At 34.9% G+C, this 22336-nt stretch overlaps 1 protein-coding gene across 5 annotated transcripts in view; it reads left to right on the forward strand.

The window, feature by feature from the left end:
* The window catches only part of LOC129745762 (mucin-2-like), a 161196-nt gene that overhangs the window by 125288 nt on the left and 13572 nt on the right, over positions 1-22336 (forward strand). For 4 of the 5 annotated variants that reach the window (XM_055739086.1, XM_055739088.1, XM_055739090.1 and 1 more), the window contains exons 4-5: positions 10309-10862; positions 18744-21507. In XM_055739086.1, the coding sequence (XP_055595061.1) occupies positions 10309-10862; positions 18744-21507 (3318 nt within the window). Of the gene's footprint in view, positions 1-10308; positions 10863-13584; positions 14391-14461; positions 21508-22336 lie in introns of those variants that run through there. The other variant, XM_055739091.1, reaches the window with a different exon arrangement.

A 22336-nucleotide genomic window follows, 5' to 3' on the forward strand; every position in this document is an offset into this window, starting at 1 on the left:
TTTTTTTTTATAACTGTTCAAAAAAGCTGGAACAATTTGCATGATCGTTCCAAAACATTAAGATACGAAAACTTGCGTTATTTTTTCCGAAACCATAAGAAGTTGTATGCAAACAAATAACTGTTGTTATTCTATCCTTTCTGTTTTTGTAAGCTCTAAAATGAAATCAATAAATTATATCTTCTCACAGATCTTTGTTGTTTAAATGAAATCTATTCAGTCCTTTCGCTTTGTTTGTGTTATGGAAAGTATAAACTTTATATTTTCTATTCATATAACGAGTTATATAAAAATACTGTAAAAAGTATCCCTCTATGTTGCACTGTAGGCCAAGAATAATTAATTATTTTTTCAATATCAGAAAAATCTTTTTGATAACTTAACAAAATTCACAAAAATACCACAATGAAGGATTTACAAATTTTGTTTTTTTATGAATCGATCCAAAAAATAAAATTTAAAAAAAAACTCAAAACTTGGTATTTCATACTACATACTTTAACCTAAGGTTGCCAGAGTTTTTTCAGCACGTTTCCGGGCCGGACAATCCGGGCAATATTCTATAAAAAAAAACCAGGCAACATCCAGGCACTTCATTTCTAAATCAAGACCAACAATCCGGGCAATATCTGGGCAAATTTTATCAAAACCCAGAAATTACTCAACAAAAATGGAGATAAAAGATTTGAAAAAATAAATTTTTTCATCAAAATTCAAAAACAAATTTGAAATCGAATTTTAGTCTTCAAAAAGTCCTTTCACGATTATTTTTTCAAAATCTGCTCTAAAATTTTTGTTTTGGTGACTAAATAAAAAAAAATTATAACACAATTTTTTTTTTTTAATTTGCCAAATAATGTGAAAAAATTAGGGCAAAATCCGGGCATTTTTCAATGAAATCTGGGCAACCGGGCCAGACTGTTCTAAATCAACAGCTTTTCATTTCTATTTTTTTAATGACGACACGAATCGAAAATCAAGAATCCCAGAATGGATACAGAATCTTAAATATGAAAATTGAAATAGAATAAAAGTTTTGATGATATGGAACCAGAACCTCTGGAATGAGTTGAATCTCATATAAAATTTTATGTTTAGAAAAAAGTTTCTATCAACAAGCAAGAGAATATCGAAACACTCAAGCAAAATTCTGCACCTGTGATGAGATTTCGGGGTTTTGGCGTAATTTCTGAATTAAAGTTGTTACTCTTGAAAAACCTTACTCAAGGATCAAAATTTGATTAAGAATTTCATTTAAACAGTAGAATACATTGCTTGCGTTTGTGGACCCTCATTTAAGAGGGTTTAACCCCCAAAACTCTCTCCGTTCCTACTGCTATGTTTACCGTATAAATTTCTAATCGATCATGGTAAAACATTTGATGTTACATATTTAGATTTGGCTAAACTTGCTCCTTGATATTGCATTAATTATTGGTGAAAGTTCATCAAAGATCCAGCAAATGCTTTTTTCATACAATCCAAAATCAAAAATTTAATAATTGAAATTTTAAGATAATATAAATTCTTTCTCTGAACATTTTCAATTTTTAATTTCTCGTAAGTTCAACAAAGCCAATTAACAAATGTCTTCTTAACTTTCATTTTCATACCCACTGAAATGGTCAGTAAGCATCAACAAAAAGCATAACTTATTCGACTGCAACTTTATTAGCTGTAGGCTTTTCTTATCGCTAAACAAATAACTAGATGGGAAAACCTAGCCTATTATATCAAAAGGTCGTCTAAGAATACTCGTTAGTAATTCATCAAATCAGAATCTTAAAATGAGTAAACTAGCAACTGAAGTGATTATTTCAATAAAATATCAGAACAATTGTAAAAATTGTAAAAAAAAATTAAATCTTGAACTATCGACATTCTGAAAACTAATTATGGGACCGGATAGAAATCTGCATCGCTTAAAAGTGCATCTCTCAGTCAAGTGTGATGGAAAATCTTCAAATAGCACCAAACCGCACATGGTTCCGAATGGATTTTTTTTATTGTTGCAAATTTCTCATAATGTTTGTTTCCCTTGCTTAACCATTCTTCTTCCACCAAGCCACAAGCATGCAGAAAGTCAACAAGTGTGCAAAAAGCATCCAAACAAACCAAAAAAGCGGGAAAACACTTAACAAAGATGGTAAACACTAAAAGTGCATACCATCAGTAAGCAGCCAACATGCCAGCCGAGGGTGGTTTTGCACGAATGATTGAAGTGAAAAGTAAAACTGCGATGCTATTTGTTTGCTAACTCTCAATCCGATTCCCTCGTCGCACACATGCCATGCCACCACCCTTTTTCTGTAATTTTTACACCTGGTTTTCATTTTCATGAACAATAACAATCTTGTTACTCTCGTCTCGTGAAAGATCAAGACAACCATCACGTCGAGTCGGATCCGCGCTCCAGTGAATCGGGAAAATTTAAAACGATGTTATGTTTTGTTTTCGTTTATGCTCATTACAGAACCGCTTTTGTCGGTGGCGGTACAATTTGGCACGATTATGGCATCAGTTTATGGAATAATTGGTAGTTTCCAGTAAAGCACCAGCAAATTGTTATCTCATAAAGTTAGAGTAAATTAATTCCATAGTTTTCAACAAGTGTTTTTGAAAACTTTAATAAACTAACTAAATAAAATTTCTGTGAGATCGAAAATCAAACCTCTGAAATTTAAATCAAGTTGAGCTTAGCTTAGCTTGATTGACTACTCACATACACCTCAAGTCACTGAACCCGAAATGCCGCCGGAATTTATTCCGTCATCATTAATACTTAAAAATTTCGGATTACATAGCCGTAGGCGCGACTAAGTAGATCGAGATCCAAATCGTTAAAAATTAAAACCTACATCCTAGCGAAACAATTTTGGTGCGGATTTAAGGAAAAGAAATATGATCAGGAGACACTTTTGACGATTGTATAGATCTTATTTTTGAAATCAATTTTCCTATGCTTCTGTGGTTTACTATCAAAATCCTGATATTTGAAAAATATTGAAACCATTTTTCTGTTGAAAAGAAAAAGAAAAAAACTTCAATTTATAATCACACATGCTCAATGCTTCAGCAAAAATATCAATATTAATAGGGGAGTGTGGGGTATCTCTTTCTGTCTTCGATCCATAACTCCTATATTACAACATATATAATTAAAAAGATAAATGGTATAATTTTCTATGTTTCTAACGTATCATAAGGCAATTTTTTTCTAATTTTTTAGTAAATAATTTTCACGAATTCTGACTGTAAAAAAGTTTGTTTTGGATTTTAAAAAAATGGTGCGTAATCGTGGACCAAAAAAATAAATTTTGTGATTTGCTATCCCCTTCAATTTCAGGGTTTAAATTGTAACTGAGGCACCCCTAAATCAAGTCCGATTGACCTGAAATTTCATAAAGTTTTTTTTAGGCTTATCTATGCAATGTTTGTATATTAGGGTGGCCCTTATTTTCAAACTTTCTTGAAACCAAGCTCTCACCCCCCCATCTGGATCCAATCAATGATTAAAAAATACTGGCAAAGTTTTAGTTTATTCGAATAACTCTAAGGCGACCCTCAAATACCATCAAAGTTGTATGGAAAAAGTGGAAATTTCATATCGAAAAAATGAAAATAAAAAAAAATGTTATCTTAATCTGGCAACACTGCAGAACAGCACAAACTTTGTGACGTGAACATTTTAACAAGAGAACCAACTTTGTAGAACTTTTCAAATAATTTGTCGCCCGTGAAAAAAAGTTACAGGGATCTCAAGTAAGCTTTTACTTTTTCATATATTTTCATAGAAAATCTATTTCTACTCAAAATTTTATTTTATAATATCCGTCATCTTTTTAAAAACTACAGCTCTAGAGTTCTGCCAGATAATGAATATTACTGTTTAATTTCATAATGAATGTATAGATTTACATTAAACTACGAACATTTGAACAAGATTACAGTGTTGCTCATAACTGAGTACCGTAAAACGGGGTAACTTTGACCAGCAATAAACTTTTGCACATTATCATCACTAACTCAGTCTATAGCTTTGATTTTTGAAAACAGTTTTCTACGTTTGAAAGCATATTATTAGATTATCAAATAGGCAAAATTATGTTTGTATTTAATTTTTTTTTGTTAGTAATAATGTAGTTCAAAAATCATAAAATATCTATTTTCCAAGGCTCGCAAACAATCAGCTCTCCTGATGATACAAAAAAAAATTAGAAACAAACGGGTTGTTGAATGTGAAAGAACTACTTTTTTTTTATTGTATATGTATAGTTAAAGTGCTATTTTTAAAGTCATTTAGTGAGAAAATTTTGATATTTAAAAAATAAGGACTCTTTTCAAGACTAAGTCCGTATTGGACAAATGGATAGGAACCCTATCGAATGGTTAATTTTGAAGAAAAAATTAAAATGGAAATAGTGGGAGGGCCTAGAGGAAAGAGTGAAAATTAAATTTCATTTGTAAATTTTAGCTCAATTTATTTAGCATTTTTTTTTTATTTTTGCCTCTGAAAATATGCACCATAATAGTTCCTTCTTTTATTATAAATGCTTTGAAAAAAACGTCTAATCTTATCTTCTAATATATAAAGATGAGTTGGACTATATATGTTTGTTTGTATGCACCTTATACAAATCCACACCGCTCAACCGATCAGCCTGAAATTTGGTACAGTTATGTGTTTGGACCATGGGAAGGTATTAGTAATAGTTTCGAGCCCCTCCGACCTGAGAAAAGGGACCCTCCCATAGAACTTTCGTTTTTTCCCACAAACCAAAAGTCATGGCACCCATTTTTCAGAACCATTTTTTCCCTTTGGCGGGGTTGTTTTCACCATCACCATGGGCAGTGATGCCAACTGTTTTTCCGAAAAGTCTGGAAGATTTTGAAAAAAATGTCTGGAAAAGTCTGGATGGCTAACTTTATAGGTGGCGACCCTTTTTTTTTGTCGCCAGATCGCAATATTGCAATATTGTAGTAGTCTAGGGATCAATACTCATTACTTGAAAATGAAAAATGTCTGAGTCTATGCGAACGAAAGCTTAAACAACCGAAAGCTTAGACCCATTCAATTGTCAAAATAACTTCTGTATTCTGCTTCACAGTAAATTCTTGCCGTTATGAGCTATTGGATTTCAATAATATTTTTTTATTAAAACGTTGAGCTTATAGAAATTTCTGGACAAATCTGGATAATTTATGAAAAGTCTGGACCAGACAACATGAGGTCTGTATTTCTGGATGACACATAAAAATCTGGAAGATTCCAGAAAAATCTGGAAGGTTGGCAACGCTGACCATGGGCCGGGCATTAGAAACGACCAACCAAAGCACTATGGGGTTTGAGGCGGCAAAAAGTCAAAAACTAAACTTTATCGGATCGCTTTTTTATTTTTACTAGTTAATAACTTAATATTTAACTAAGATATTCCCAATTTTTCAACTCATTATCTTGAATACTGAACACACCACAGACATCAGACTTTGAAAAATTGAAAAATTTGTATGATTTAGAAAAAAATTTAAATCACATATATTTCTATAGCAAACTTTTTTTTTTAAATTCAAAGTACACCATATGAAAGCTTATATTAAAAACTATCATTTGAACCATTCAAAAATTTTACACTCTAAATTGATCTATGATAAAAATGAGTAAATAATTATTTTTTTTCAAAATCAAAAAGTTTAAAGGCTTGCCAAAAAAAATCCCCGCATTTCCCCATACTCTTTTCACTATCAAGATCTATTTTCAAGTCCCAAAAATACAAAGAAAGAGATTCTAGGCACCTTAAAGCACCGTTTTTTGAGTTATAGTCAAATAAAGCTGAAAATATCATGCAAATGGGTAATTTTTACCCATTAATGAGTAAAAATTCAACAAAGTTGATGTTGGTTTGTCAAAAAATTTTTTCTCATGATTGATCAATCATTTCACACATTTTTCTCTTGAGTTTCATGAAATGTCTTGATGTTATTTATCATTTAATGATCAATTAGTCCAAAACCTGGTTTTCTAAAGATATAAAAAGTTGGGTCAAAAATAACACCAAGCATCGTACTTTAAAAGCTATTTATGCAAAATTCTTGTTGGAATTTATTTTAAGTTAGTTAAAATAGTAATTTTCATACAAAATTTTCAAAAATAACAAAAAAGTCCAAAACACCTAATCATACTTTTTGCCGCCTCATTGTATGGAGCTGCCCCATAGTGGCAAAGTTCACGTTTACTGAAAAGCAAATCAAAGCCTGCTGATGAATAAAAATTTGATAGCAATACTTTTGGCGGGCTTTTTTATTTCTTCTACTGTTCATAGCACAGGTTACAAGCACGTGGTTCTTGGATGAAATAGCAAGTCTACTTTTGAGATAAAAAAAAATTGCCTAATTGCCTGTTCGGGGTAAATTGATTAGAACAGTAAGTAGGGGTTTTCAATGTGGTACCTGGGGGCGTTGAAGGTCTACAGGAATATGCAGCGCGTAAAGTGTGAATGCAATGATTAATCTTCATAATGAATTGTCTTCTTCAGCTGAATAACGATTTGGACTAAAATCTTGGAATGTTCCAGCTTTTAGGAACCAACCATTTTCATATTTTTGCGATTTCTTATAGATAAAGAAAAAGCAATTAAATGCAAAGTTATAAGCTGAAGGCTGCAAGTTCAACGCCTCCATAGCGGAGTAGGAATTTAAACGGTGACTAGCTAATTAAACGGGCATTTTCTGGAAAAAGTTAAAACCTAATCCTTAATAACTTATCAGAAATTTAATCTCGTATTTTTAGTTTTGCACAGTTATTTTCACAGCCCAATTTTTAACTTTTGAGTTATTGTTGATTGTCTATGCGGTCAGTTCTACCATCCAGTGATGAGAAAAATTAAACCGTTTAGTACTGCGAATAAAAAAAAAGATTTCTAACGATCTTTACATTAATCAATTATGATAATTTATAGGATAATTGTGTCAAAGAATAGAGAAATGAAATATACCTTTAATAAAATCTTTTCCAACATATTATAAAATGAGCGATTTCGGTTCTGAGATTATGTGTTTTGATAACTGCAAAAAACTTTTAGTGGAACTTTCAACATGTAAATAAACTAATCATTAAAAAAAAGTGAAATTAAGCAGCGAAAAAAGCACATAAAATTAAAAACATGCAGAGTAAGCTTTCAACAAGGTTTCAGCGGAAGTCTTTTTAGGAATTGCTTTGTAAATAAAACTTGAATTTACCTTTCTACAGGCAAATGATCCATCTTGAAAAGTGGGATGATCTTCAATATAGGTCGATCGCATATGTTTACAAACTTAAAATACTGGATTTTCATTAGAATTGGGTTATTGAATTAGGTCAAGCTATTTTTAAGTATTTTCGAACACGAATGCCTTATTCATGGTAAAATGTCTCTAATAAAATTAATAATAAATATTACGTGGCTAAATTAGGGCAAAATTTAAAGAAAAGGTCATATGATGTCCAGGAGTCATATGATTCATATTTATTTATATTTGAACTGGACCCGAGCAAAGCCGGGTAAAATAAGCTAGTAGCTAGATAAAATTGATAAACTAGCATTTGTAAATAATATGAAGGTGTTTTGTATCCCTTATGATCAAAAAAACTCGTTAAAACCGTCAAATTAGAGACTGATCAATGTCACCCTGAAGCATCAAATTCAAAGCAGAGAAGAAATCGATTTTTAAATCAAATTTAATGTAGTCTAATAATTTTTTTCAACCATGTTTTACGTTCATAGCAGTCCAGTACTGGTTTTAAAAATATGAAACATGCCACATTCCCCTTTACAGAAAACATAATCGGAAAACATTGAAAAAAGTGATCAATATTACCCCGGATTACGGTACCCACAACTCGTGTTTGCTCAAAGCACTATAATTAAATTGAAAAAAAAAATAAACTTGACTAGGCGGCTTATGAAATCAAAACTCTTTAAAATTTACCCAAAAAACATAAAGCTGCTACTGAAGCAGCTATAATACAACATACATCGCATATTTGCCCCGGCTCTCCTGAAACTGTTATTGGATGATAATTTTCCATCCATAAATAAAATTGGAATGAAAGGAGAAATTATGATTATACAACTACAAACAAGTAATAATGAACAGAAAATCAATTGAAGTGGAAACAATAAATTCAGTTTTTATCCTAACAAGCAACGATTCTACATTATTTGTAACGTTTCAAAATAGCTTTTTATGATTTTGATTCCTCAACAAAAAAAATCCAAAAATTTGTTTAAAAAAAACGACAATAGTTACATGAAAACTAAATACTATTGTAAAAGATAGTTGTAAGCAACCATACACAAACAGGTTAAAAATAGACATAATTCTTACAAAAAATCACAGGAAAAACAGTGCGCAGATCGAAAAAAAATTCAATTGAGCAAAACCAATTAGCTGAACTATTTACCAATTATACCACTAATCGTTTAAAAATTAGGCATTTGAAAGAGGTTTCATTATTCTAATGACTATGGCTCCATCTAATATAACTCATTAAAATAAAGCAGTAAGCCTTCATAAGGTGTAAGTCAATTAATTGACAATTTTTTTTATTCTCGAAATTTAGAGAAACGAAGTTAAAATTCTTACTTAAATCACTTCAATATTCTTCGAAACACTTCAAGATTCTGAGTTCAGGAGAAAGTTGTTCGAAGTTGTAAAATTATTAAAACTTAGAAAAAGTGGCTTGTGTTGTGGTATAGCTCAGTTGGCAAGTCAGTTGCTTCCTGAACCGATGTCCATGAGTTGGAACCCAAGAGTAAACATAAAGATGTTGAAGCGACTATAATCGATACAAAAAAAAACTTGGAAAAAAAACTTTCAGATACTTTTGTTGAATTCATAATTTCTCATACATCCGCAAAGAAACGGTACTGAAATATATAAACAAAAAGATCTTAAACTTTTTTCACTTAGTCCAAAACTACTTGCTGTCTTCTAAAACGATGTTCTTCAGCTTAAAATCTACAGTTAGATTATTTTCAAAGATTAAATAAATAACTGCATTTTGAGGAAATATTCCTTCAGCTCTAAGGAATTTGACATTTGAGTTTTAATACTTTATAAAACTGGTTAATTTTCTCATTAACATAAATTGAAATGATATTACAATCGTTATGGGTCAATTTTGAATCCAAAAAACAGGTTTGATTTCAAAAACTTTGATTTTTTTTTCAGTAAACCCCAGTTAAAGTCGTAAATGGCAGCATTTTCTTGAAGTTTACCCCATTTTAAGTCTCAATATTGAGTTTCCGGGTCTATTCAGGCCCATATCCATAATTTCGTGATAGTTTTCCAACACAGTATTGTTGGAGATCACGCTGAAGAAAATTATTCTGGGTTTTCAAAAATTCACCAGCAAATCAATTGCAAATTATATCAAAATCACCAATAGCCATCTGGTCAGTCATTCTCCATAGGAATGTACAACGTTACTCAGATTACCGGCCTGAGAAATTCACTTTTCAGCGACCTTGATGCAGTTCTAATTATTTGAATTAGGGATCTTAGATTTTCCAAGGCGTTCACAATGTACCATGCACTTACTCCTTGATCAAAATCATCCAGCACACCTTAATTAATCCCGAATAGTCTAAAATGGGTCTCAATTCCGATAAACAGCAAGATAGTGCTTCATCCAAAAGAGTAAACTTATGCTTGGTTTCTCCGTTGGACAGTTTAAAACACACTGTAGAAGAAAATTTTGATGTCTCATTCATATTTTGACAAGCAAAACTCATAGTGGTACTATTCTTATTTCGCTCACTGTATGAATCACAGTCTCTGAGATTTTAGGTCACCCCAATTTAAATTGAACTTGTCCTAGCACTGAAAGTACACTCGGCCAAGTTTATGGCGTTGGTTGGCATTAAACCAATAAGGCAAAACGGAACTTGATGAGCTATCAAACACCTGCAAATGAGTATGTAGGGCAATTCCGGACCAACTCTTTCAATTGAATTTGATCATTCAAGGCCACTTCTGGGTTTGTTCGTTTATGCCCTATTGTAAGCAGACGTCTGCCTTCTCAAACAGAAGATAATTTCGTCATTAACCTCAAATCAAGTGCCATACATTTCTTCCACCATGGATGGATGGGAAATTGGATTTGGGCTGAACAACTTACTTTCGTTCGACGTTTGCGTTTAACATGAGCTGAGCGCATCCGCTACTTGGCGTTTGATTTGATTCCACACTCTCTTCGAAAAACCCGATTACGAGTCAAGCGTTAATCTGTTTTAATTTTGATTTCTTCTCTTCTCTTTTTCTTCGTAGGTTCCATGGAGACCCCTCTCCTACCATGTGCCCCAGCAGCAGCTGATTAGCGTGGCCAGTTTTGACACAACCAGCAAAGACGAGCTGGTTCAGATAGCCCAGCACAATGCAAACATTCTGAAGCATTTCAACCAACCGATAACGCAGTATCAGCAAAACCCAGGCAGCAACAATCCTCAGCAAGGGCAACATCCGGCACAAGGGCTCGCCGGTGGTCCTCAGGCGCCTCAAACCCTCCAAACACAACAGCCATCGATTCCACCGGGTCAGCTTCAACCGAAACTTTCCCCGCCACCGCCTGGGGTCTTTGGGGGTCACACTCCAATCCCGAAGTACATGACGACCCCGTTGCTGCTAACCAATGTGAGTCCAGCTGGTGCCATGCAAACGACGGCTCGCCATTCGATGAAATCTCCGTACGGAAGCAAATCAGACCAAATCACCACCCTCAATATCGTGCACACGCCACCTACCCAGAAGGTTCCGGGTCCGGGGGTATCGTCTCATCTGGCTCCGGTTGGAGTCAAGGCGCCCAAGTTTAATTCACAGCTCAGGTAAAATGAAACGCGTCAAGTCGTCAGCACGGTTACGATTACGATGGGAATGTGGGGGCTCTCCATGTAGATTAGCGGAGATCATCCCACGGGGTGTAGTCAACATGGATGGATTTTGGGGTGACAAATTGAACAATAACTCACCTTCCTACCAAATCAGCGTACCCATCAAGACGGTTTTCGTTAACTACAGGGTGGGAAATAGGACGCAAGCTATTTGCATGAATGCACAAACATTTTCTCGCTGCCTTGATTGTTCGTGACTTTTCCTAAACAGGTCAAATGTGAGATTAGTAAGATTTTTCCGTAAAGGACGATTTATTGGATGCCTAATCTTCCCATGCCGTTCGAGTCGAAATGACCCAAAGCGTACATCAACAAATTTAGTTTCATTCCATTATATTAAGGTTGCCAGATTGTCCAATTTTACTCGGACTTGGCTGGATATTTGATACAAAAATTTGGAAAAGTCTTGCCGGCCCGGTTGCCCGGGTTTCGTTAAAATCATCCCGGATTTTGTCCCGATTTATTCACTTTATTTTCAAAACTTTACAAAAACATCTCAAATTGGCGATGTAGAATTCGTTCTACTGAGACACGCCAGCGATCGTGAAACTCGAAGTGATTGTTATTATAATTTAATTTTGGAATAAGTATCTAATTAATACATTTGTTATAACCATGCATTTTTGGTTTAACGGTTAAAAGTGAATGTTGTGAAGTGAGGTGAGGTGAGTAGTTTAACAAAATTAAGATAAAATTTAACATAAAACTCAAACTGAGTTATCATAACTTTTGATTTTTGCGTCCAAAAATTTCAAATTTATTTGAGCAAGTTTATACTGTATTATTCTGCGGAGTTGACCAAATTTGTCCTGTATTGCCCGGATTGTAGGTTGAACATTTTGAAATCGAATGTCTGAAGTTTGCCATGTTTTCAAATAAAATTGCCCGGATTTGCCCGGTCCCGAGACGTCCGGGAAAAATTCTAGCAACCTTACACTATGTGTATGTTAACTAAATAGAACTAAAAAGGGGGTTTAAAAAAAGATTCAGTATTATTTAGATAGAGCCGAACTTAGTTGATTGTTCTAATGTTTTCTTGTGAAATAATTTTTTACCAAAATTTTCGATGTAGCAGTGAAAATTTTCATTGAACCCTCAAATATATATATTTGTATTTACGGATAAATTTATTTTTTACAATTCAACTTATTATTGATACATCTTAATGTCAAAACAACTCTCAGTGGTAAAGAATTTCAAAGAGATTTTTTTTAAAACTTTTTTCATTCGTAGACGATTACTGGTAATTTACTAGAATATTTTGACCTAGTTTCAAAATGTTGAAGAATACATACATAACCTACAAAATAAGGATCAAATAAAAACGACATAAGTAAATAAGACTGGATATTTTGCGATTTTGCAAACGGCACTGGGAGATTAACTTTATTAAAAAAAAAACATTCCTAATCCGCTCTAGAGTTTCAATATGACACTATTGGAAGTATGACAGCTTCTAACATGGCAGTAGCTGGGGGAGGAAGACTGAAATTCGCTGTATCGTTTTCTGTATCGTTTTTTTACTGTTCGGCAAAAAGCCAACAATTGTTGAAAGGATTTGTAATCGTAAACTTTAAACTATATAAAAATTTTGTTCGATCAATGGGAACTACCCTAAATCTAAATCTGTTATTTGAGCTATTTTTAGAACAACCATTAATCAAACAATTTTTATTTATCAGCTTCAAAAACTTCAACGAAATTTGAGCAACTCAATACGCCTGATCTGCAGAATTCGCCAGAGCAAAACAAAACCTAATTAAATCATTGTTTTATGCAAAACAAGTGCTTTTCAGCATCAAAAAAGTTTTATTGAAATTCACTAAATATGAAAGTAAGATTTCGAACCTTCGCACTGGTCGGTAGATTGATGAGAGAAATTTGACGTTTGAAAGATTTTTTTCTTTTTTTATTCAGTCTTCCTCCCCCAGGGCAGTAGGAACAGGGGGATGGGGTGGGTTTAGGGTAAGGTTGCCAGAATTTTTTCAGCATGTATTCGGGCCGGATAAACCAGGCAATATTATATAAAAAACCGGGCATTTGATTTCAAATTAACGATCATAAATCCCGGCAAGACCCGGGCAAATTTTCCCAAAACCCAGAAATTACTTAACGAATATAAAAAAAAAAAAAATTGAAAAAAAATTTTTTTTTCATCAATACTCATCAACAGATTCTTAATCGTATTTTAGACTTCCAAAAAACCTTTAGGGTAAAATACCTAGATTTCGACAGTTTTTGCTTCTTTTGTTAGAAAAATCATGTAAATAAATTCATTGACTTAAGTTTTCATGTCAAATCTGATTGGTAATATGAATCAGACTTTTTTTCTTCATTCTCTACCTTTTTTTATTGATAAACAACGCTTTTATTATACTTTTACTAAAACCTCTCGATGATCTAGATTTCGACATCCAATTTTAGTTTTCGACACAGAAAGTTTTAGTTTTCGACAAGTATATTTCCACCCCCTTTGTTAGCTCAGGAATATGAATAATGGGCGATGGAATCGAAAAGTTATTCTTCCTCTCCTAAAGAAAACCCCTTTAGAACTGTCAAAAGTTGGGTGAAATTATAGCTGCATCCCACTTGCACTAATGCAAAACCATCACCCAAATTTGTCAGCGCTTCCATCGCCTATTGCATGTTGGAATTGTTTGTCTACTTCACGGTGCTTTATACATCATGGAAACATTATAAACATACCCAAGAAGGTGGGTGTCGAAAAATAGATTATTAGGTGAACTTTCAGCACTAGTTTTCGACAGCTAAAAAAATAGTTGAAATTTCATTAAATGTTAGCAAAAATATAAAATAAGTTACCGTAAAGATTGATTTCAGAACCTTATCCATCCATTGATTCTTTTGATGTTGCTTTTAGCCGATTAAAAGGGGAGTTTTTTCGTGATTCAAAATCATTCTTATTTGGTCGAAAGCATTGAATTTCACAGGTGATTTAGAATGTTACTTTTAAATTATTGATTTACTACTATTCAACAAATTATTTAGAGGAATTTTTGTATTCAATGTATACTAAAGTGGGAGAGCAAAAATAGAAAAATTTGAATTCATTAAAAATTTGTCTAAAACTAGCTCTTGTCGAAATCTACACTGCAAAAAATTAACATTTAAACGGTATGTTTTTCCACACATACGTTTTTAAAATTGTTCAACATATTAAATTTATTTGAATCCAATTGAAACCAACATTTCGACACATAATTTTTATGTGGAATAAATATATTGAGCCGGCTTTATGAAAATGAGCGTGCAGAATCTGTCAAAAAACATCGAACCTGCTGTCGATGAATTTTGTCTGTTTTTTCTTTCAAAATGGCGTGGTCAAATTTAGTTTTGGATGGCGTGGACTCAAAACGAGGAATGGAAAAAACTCCGAAATCCTGCTTTTTTTTTCCTCGGAAGCAAAGGAAACTTCATCAACCAATTCTGATGTGGATGCCAGTAAGTTCAAGGCCAGGGAATGTTGGAAACAGAATCAAAAACTAAGCGTAAATATTTTCTTTTCCCATCAGGATCGGGTGGCGGTGGTCAACGCGACAGGTGTTAAAATATTTTCTTACTGGAGCTCGAAGCCCGGATGTGATCGGAATCATGCACTTAATTAGCCAAAAGGAGCACTCTATCGGAACAACCTGGGATGTTGCCTTGGATGAGCAAGGAGAGCTATTCAAACTTCACGATAATCTGCCGTACGGGCCCGATGCCGCTTGCCAATCCGGACAGTGTTTGACAGTGTTTACTTACAATAAAATGTGTGAAATTAATAAAACCAGTTGGTTCTGAAAGATTTTAGCGTTTAAATATATAGATCATTTTCCCCTTTAATAAATAAATTGAACTAATGTACCCCAAAAAGCTTAATTGATCCAATATGCCTGCCATATAGCATTTGTATGCCAAATTTCATATCTTTTATTTGTTAGACATATGCATTACATGTGTCGCCACGTATAACCATTCTATGTTTTTGGCTATGTGCGGGACACATATTTTTCAATTGTTTAACAAATTGCAAAAATCTATATAGGCTGACACATAGCCTCAAAGTGTCAATTTCGTTGAGTGTAGAGTATTTACCTTAATGATTTTTTATGAAACTTGCTGAAAAAATTGCGTTTTGAAGGTGTTTGTTGTTTTATTTTGTTTGATTTGCCAAATAAAATGAATAAATCTGGGCAAAATACGGGCGTCTATAAACGAAATCCAGACAACCGGGCCGGGCCGGACTGTTCCCAAATTATGTGTTAAATATCCGGGCAAACCCAGAAAAAACCGGGCAATCTGGCAACCTTAGTTTAGGGGTTAAACCGCCCTCATAAGGGTCCATCAAATGCAAATTTTCCCACTTATTGATAGGAATTAATTTCTGAATACTAAAATATAAGTTTTGACTCATTTCAGAGATTCTGAAATATGTATTTGTGTAATCCAGATTAGAGTTATGATCTTCGGTTCGAATCATCATTAAAAATTTAAATGAAAAGCAGTGTTTGAAACCGTCGTTTAAATTTGGTTTGACATTTCCTTCAAAATTTGATGCCTGATTTTCGAGACTCATACGTGTTTTTTTACATTTAGATAATATTTTTCCAAATATGAAAAAAAAACTTGGAAATCATTGTGAGATTTTTAGTTTCATATTCATAAACGAATTTGAAATCCAAGTTCAGATTCCAAGTTCATGAACTTTATTCCAATGCAAAACTCAAACATTACAAAGCTTCAAAATAGCGATATAAGTTCATCATTCGATTTTTTGTCTTTTTATTTAGAATTGCAAATTGAAATAGAAATAACTTATAGAAATAATAAAGAATGATCATTGAAACCCAAAAGATTCGAATTATAATTATGGTTTCTTGATTGAGGGCTCTGAAACTGATTTCAATTCATGGCTCATATTTTTAAATTCAGAAACCGTTTTTATGTACATTCCAGAAAACGTATTGATTGAATCTCCGAAACAGATTGAAAATTCAAATTTTGAACTCAGACTCAAAATTCAGATTGAGATTCAGCTCGAAACTGAGTTCCACAATCAAAATAAAATAATCAAGATGACTATTGCGGTAAGGAATCGAAATTGCAAGAAATTGCAGGCTTTTAGTTCTGATTTTAAGTTAGATTTGAAAATTTAACAAAAGTCAGTTGCACAGTTCAACTAAAAATGAGTAGAATTAAGCAGAATTTAATTTCATTCTGCTAGTTTTTTGTTATGAAAAACTTATTTCGAAAAACCACCAACAGGAATTCCTTTAAATGAAAAGTAATTGATGCTAAAGAAACATGTATCTTCTCTTAAAGAAGTTGCAGGGAATTTTTTAAATCTTTAACTTGGATCGAGTTTGCATAAATCGGATTTGAGCCGCAAAATTTTATTCTTTTACTTTAAATTTTGAAAATGTGATCTATTTTTGAACTTTTTTTTTATGAAATTGAAGGCTATCTTAAAAAATATATACAGTAAAGTAAAATCAAATGAGAAATATTAAGCTGGCCAGGTTACCCGGTTTTACCCAGACCTACCCGGATATCATCTGGTTGCCCGGATTCAAAATTTTTTTTATATTTTCGTTGGATTGTCTTGGGTTTTTGTCAAAATTTTTCGCATATTGCCCAGATTTTGGTATGCCAATTTGAAAATGTAGTACCCGCATTTTGCCATATTTTAAATAAAATAAACCAGATACAAGCGGGAGAACACTTGTCACTCTTAAGGTTAGTTCACCAGATTTTGTCGCAAATTTCATGATTTCAACAATCGTTGAAAATAAGTTTTCTATTTTGTTACTAAAAGATACTTTTATACAAATCATAATCAACTTTTGAAAGATATTGAGATTTATTTTAAGAAATTTCTTTTCAACACGAAAAACTATTTACGTTAAAGAACTAAGTAAATAATATATTGTATTAAAATTGTATATTTCTTTTATTCATATATTTATTGAGCAAAAATATCATAGAACAAATAGGTAACCAAATACCCCCCCCCCCCCACCTCCCCTCCATGTGTCAGTTCTTCCTACGCCCCTGGCTTGTTACCTAATTCAGGCGCATCAAAATTGAAAAAAAAAATCAGGCTCTTTTTTACAGTACTTTAGATGGAGGCAAAATAGTTGTTGAAGCAAATCAGTTTTGAGAATTGAACTTTTCGACTCTGAAAACAGTATCGAAAAGCTCATCAGCGAGTTGCATATAAATTTTTTTGCAACACTGCAAATAATAGTGCAGAATCATGTTTTTCAACCTGAAGAATCAGATTTTATAATTTCCTCCAAAATCGAAACAGTGTCGTAAAGTAGCATTTTTAGAAACTGCTTAGAAAACTGTTTCAAAAAGTACTTGTTTTCGACATTGGTTTATCGGCATGAAAAGCAAGAAGTTTTAAAGCCAAATTTCGTAAAACAATCATTTTTGTGTGGAGTTGTAAAAACTGCATTTCGTCTCTGTTTTGATTTAGAAGGAAAACTACAACCGTTGTTTTCAGGTACCGTAACTTGATTTTCACAAAGGTATTTTCGAGCATTGCAAAAAAAAATGTAAGCAACTCTTTGGAAAATTTGACTTTTTCAGCACTCGACGTAACTCGTGTTGAAAAAATCCTCTTTTACTACTGGTTTCATAAGTAACTGTTTTGCAATTTCGCTGTAATATATCCGCTTTTCAAAACTTATTTCGGTAGGGAAAACAAGCCTTTATACAGGCTTAGATAAGAATCTAAGAATCTTCTCATTCGAACCAATTTTTACACGTTTAGATTGTGGGAATGTTAATTGGATACCCCTGGCAAAATTCGCAACACTCTCTCATTTTTCAATCAATTTGATCAAAATTTATAGTTTTAGAATCCTGAATACGTTTTATGATGCTTAGAAAACATTCAAAGTCGTTGAAAACCCCGCCTGAAATTTTCAGATATTTTTACTAAAAAAACATATCCTTCACTGATAAAACCGTTCAATCAATTTGTGTTTCATTTGTATGGAAAAAAAACCTTCCAGTAGAAGGAAGCTTTTCTTTTCTTTTAGTACCAATTTTTACGCTTTTAGTAGTATTTTTTGTTTTTTTTATCGAACACACACATATTGGATCTCAGTGAATCTCCATGTTTCTTTGAAGTGATCTTATTTATTCAGATCTAAGGCGTACGTCTTTCAAGGTTAGAATGGCTGTACCATATTACAACTGCTACAACCACCAGCCCACAGAAAGAGAACTATGCTTGCCGTGACCGGAATTCGATCTCATGACGTCTGGCTTGGAAGACTTGAACGCTTTCCTCTGGACCATGGACGGTGGCTAAATTTTTTTTTTTGTTTTATAGGATTGTTAAAATCTCGCTTTATTCAACCTTTTTCTGCGTATCCGTAGGGAAGAACATGGAGACTTGATTCCATTTTCTTTTTTTCAACATATTTTTTGTTTCGAAAACCTCGGCAAATCTTTTTTAACAGTGTTTCTGTCTGATAGCCGTAACTGGCTCCACAAGAGGCCAGGAAGGAGATCCCGGAGATAAATAGGAAGCATTTTAGTGGAGAGTTTTTTTTCAATATTTTAAAGGTTGTCAAATTTCTAAGTGAATACATAAATACATTCCTATTGCATGTTTCATATTTTATTTTTTCTGATTTGAAATCATCAAACTATTTATAATTGAAGTGTAGTGGATAAATCCCATGTCTATGGTTCGATTAGTTCAAAATTGAAACAATAATTAACATAAATTAAATTGCAACTGATTATGATATGTCTTGATACTTTCCCTAAATTCTTTTGGCAAACTTTTTCCAGAGAACCGTCTGCAACCCTAAATGCTCCTCCGCCACCGTCCAGGCAAAAATCCACGCTGAAACCACATCCGGTAATGAACAAACTGCAATCGCACATGGCCGTAGCCTATCACCAGAAGCAACCGGTGACGGCGACCTCGAACCGATTGGAGCATTACGTCTCCCCGAATAACCTGTACGGAACCTACATTCAATTTGGCCATGTCTCAAGTCCGCTCCAATCGGCGAAGACCAAATTCATCAGCCAACTCGCCAGCCATCCTAGCTTTGATTCACAGCTCAAAGGTTTACTGCATGCCGGCGCAGGTGGCAGCTATCAGCAAACGATGGCCCACATCAAGAACCTTCAGAAGCTCAACTACATGCAACAGCAGAACAAATTGCAGCCTTACTTCAACCACATTCCGATCGAAGCCGATTTTCCGAAAAAATCTATTCTGCCAGTAGAGAAGGACGTTTCCAAAATTCCTGTAACCCCGACCACACCTCTGTTCCCTCACATTCCACCAAGCGTTTTGACACCCTTCTTTCAACAAGTGCAGCAACAGCAGCAAAACAAGTACAGTTTCAGCCTGAAAACACAACATCCAGCTCCTCCAGCTGCATCCCAAGTGCCAACATCCCAATCTTTGAAAGAGAAACCTTTCAAGCCCCCGCAGTCTCAGTTCCAGTTCGAATCGCATCAGTCCCATTCGACTGCCCTTCAACCTTTCAAAGATCATCATGCCGCGGATAGTTTCGGTTTCAATGCGTACCATAAACACCAGCAGCTTCCGATTGAGCACAAGCCGCATGAAGCTATCAAATTCAAAGAAAACAAGCATGTGTTCAACGAAATACATGATGAATACAGTAAAAATCTTGTCCCACCTCCAATGAGCACTGAGCAAGCCTTCCTTCCTACAATCGTCAATCATGTCGAAAGCTCCAAAGACCCAATTGAAATATTGAACAAATATAATATCAACCCCCATTCACCGTTGCAAGATACAAACCGCTTCAACTATGAATCCTATGCACGACCAAGCTCCTCACCTTTCCATCCAACATCCACTCCTAGTACAACTTCAGCTGCCACACCCTCTTCGACGCAACGTCCGCCTTCTACTACTCCACGTCAACCATTCTACTCGCATACCATCACATTTGGTGGCGAACACAACAACTTCAACACACCGGTACTTGTAACGCCAATCAACGAAGATTGGATCGGTCGGGATAAATTTATAACCACAGAGAAACCCAACGTCTTCAAACATCTCTTCCGTCCCATTGAAAGCGAATATAAACAGCACAAGCTGATGCATCCTAGCTACACCGGTCTCCCACCGAACAAGCGAGTTCAATCCACAACTCCATTGGCACCGGTTGAATCATCGACTGAGGAACCTCTCATAACTCACAGTTTCTTCACAATAGAAGATGCCATCTCAGATCCAACGCTCATACCACCCAATAATCGCAACAAGTACAAATACTCAACCGAAGCCGAAGGAAACCGGGTCGATGAACCACAGCCAGAAATAGTTACCATAGGACCAGCTTTCGATAGTTCCCAGGAATCTGGCACCACCACTGTTTATCCTATGTTCAAGAGCAAAGGTCGAAGGCGCCGCCCGAAGCCTCATTCGTCATCCACCACCGAACAATCTGCCGAAGTCGATTCCAACGAGAGTCCACTAGAGCGACCAAACCGAAACCGGTTCCGATATCGACCACGGCCAACGCTCGAAGCAGAAAATGAAATCAAAACTACAGAAATTCCTACTACTCCTTTCCTCACGGAAGATAGTTCCCTGAAGAAACTTCGCAAGAAGCCTAGCAACTTTGATAAAACTCGGGTGACCTCCAGCAACATCCGGAACGAAATCTCAGATCAGGAACGTGAACACTCGGACGTGTTTGACTTTTCCCCGGTAACCCAGGACGCAATTGTCACAACCACTACCGTCAACAGTATTCTAGGAGCGCTTTTCAACGAAACCATTGGCAGTAATAACGGACTTCGCTCTCGCTTCCGACCAATATCCGGAGAACGTAACAACGTTACTCCAGACACCAAAAACACTCGAACAAAATCGAAATTCTCCGAAGAACTGCAGGATCTGTTCAAATCAACAGAAGTGACTCGTGATCCCGAAACTACTCGACCAAACTTCAAAATGCCCAGTCTTAAACCTAGCCTCCGATTACCGGCCACCACCTACACCTCAAGTACTTCTTCAACGTTCGCTAGTTCTACCTCGGAAGAAACCAGTGCCGAAGTGAACCGAACACGACCCGAACTTAACCGACCACGGTTCAGCATCAAAGAGTTCCGAAACAAACTGAACCGAACAACGACTTCAACAACGCCTTCATCCTCGTTCTCAACCGACACCGAAAGCACCACACCGTCTGCGTCCACGAAGCTTCGATTCCCCACCCGGAATCGGTTCCTTCTCAACACCCGACTAACGCCTCTCAACAAAACTACCGATTCCAATGAAATTCTTTTCTCCAACAGCAGTAGTAGCGGCAACAGCTTACCTTCAACCACAGAAAAGTCCCTGGTATCGGCGGTCGGTAACGATAGCACAACCACCAGGACATCGTTCCGACCAACGGGAACCCGCAGCTACAACCGATTTACGGTGAAGAAGGCTACCACTGAAAATCCCTCGGTAGGATCGCCGGTGACGTCCAGCACAAACGGCAACTCGTTGAGTACGTTCCGAACGGCCAGCCGCGGTCGGATACGATTGCAGGATACCACCACGCAGTCGGTAAGATATTTTTGATTTTATATATCTTCCATTTCAGGGTTGAACGTTGGACACAAGCTATTATAAGAAAAAAACAATGAAACTCTCGTTGAGCGACCCCTTAGAGTTAACAAAATGAGCTTAACTTTGGCATGAGGCTTTCTGACAGGCCAAAAATTGTTTTCAGCCCCCAAGATTTTGATTTCGGAACATACCCCTTTTTTTTATCACCCTGCAGAATATATTCAGAGGTTAATTATCATTCTGAAATTTGGCCCTGTCAGGATCTGACAAATGATGTCCCCTTAGAATAAACGAAAGCAATTTGCTTCTTCTACTAGAAGCTGATTTTTTTCTATCATATGAGGACTGTACTGGAAAAAAGAAACACTGTTTGTTTGTCAATAACTTTTTAATGCATGAATGAAAAATTAGTAAATTTTCAGTAAAATTACCAAGAATTGGAATGTTTTGTTTACATGTGCAAAATGTGATGACAATCTGTCAAGAGTTTTTAGGAGATATCTCTTATAAAAGAAGCTCATTGGCCAAAAATGTTGGCCACCGAGTCGAGCGCCATCTATGTTACATTCTATTAGAACTCCCTTATTTAAAATCATGATTATTTTCGAAAACGTTTCCTATTTCATAGAACTTTTCTTAAAAATTACTAAGAATGTTCTAGTTGTTCCAAGTTATGACAAGTTCAGTAGATTGTTTTCCTTCGCCACAAATACTACACAAACATAACACAGATTTATCCAACAAAATTTGAAAGCATTTTTATGGTTTTATTATGGCATTTATTTGCAGCTAGTTTAATGACTGGTTTGTTATGGTCATAAATAAT

Source organism: Uranotaenia lowii, chromosome 2, assembly GCF_029784155.1.
Source record: "Uranotaenia lowii strain MFRU-FL chromosome 2, ASM2978415v1, whole genome shotgun sequence".
Lineage (NCBI taxonomy): Eukaryota > Metazoa > Arthropoda > Insecta > Diptera > Culicidae > Uranotaenia > Uranotaenia lowii.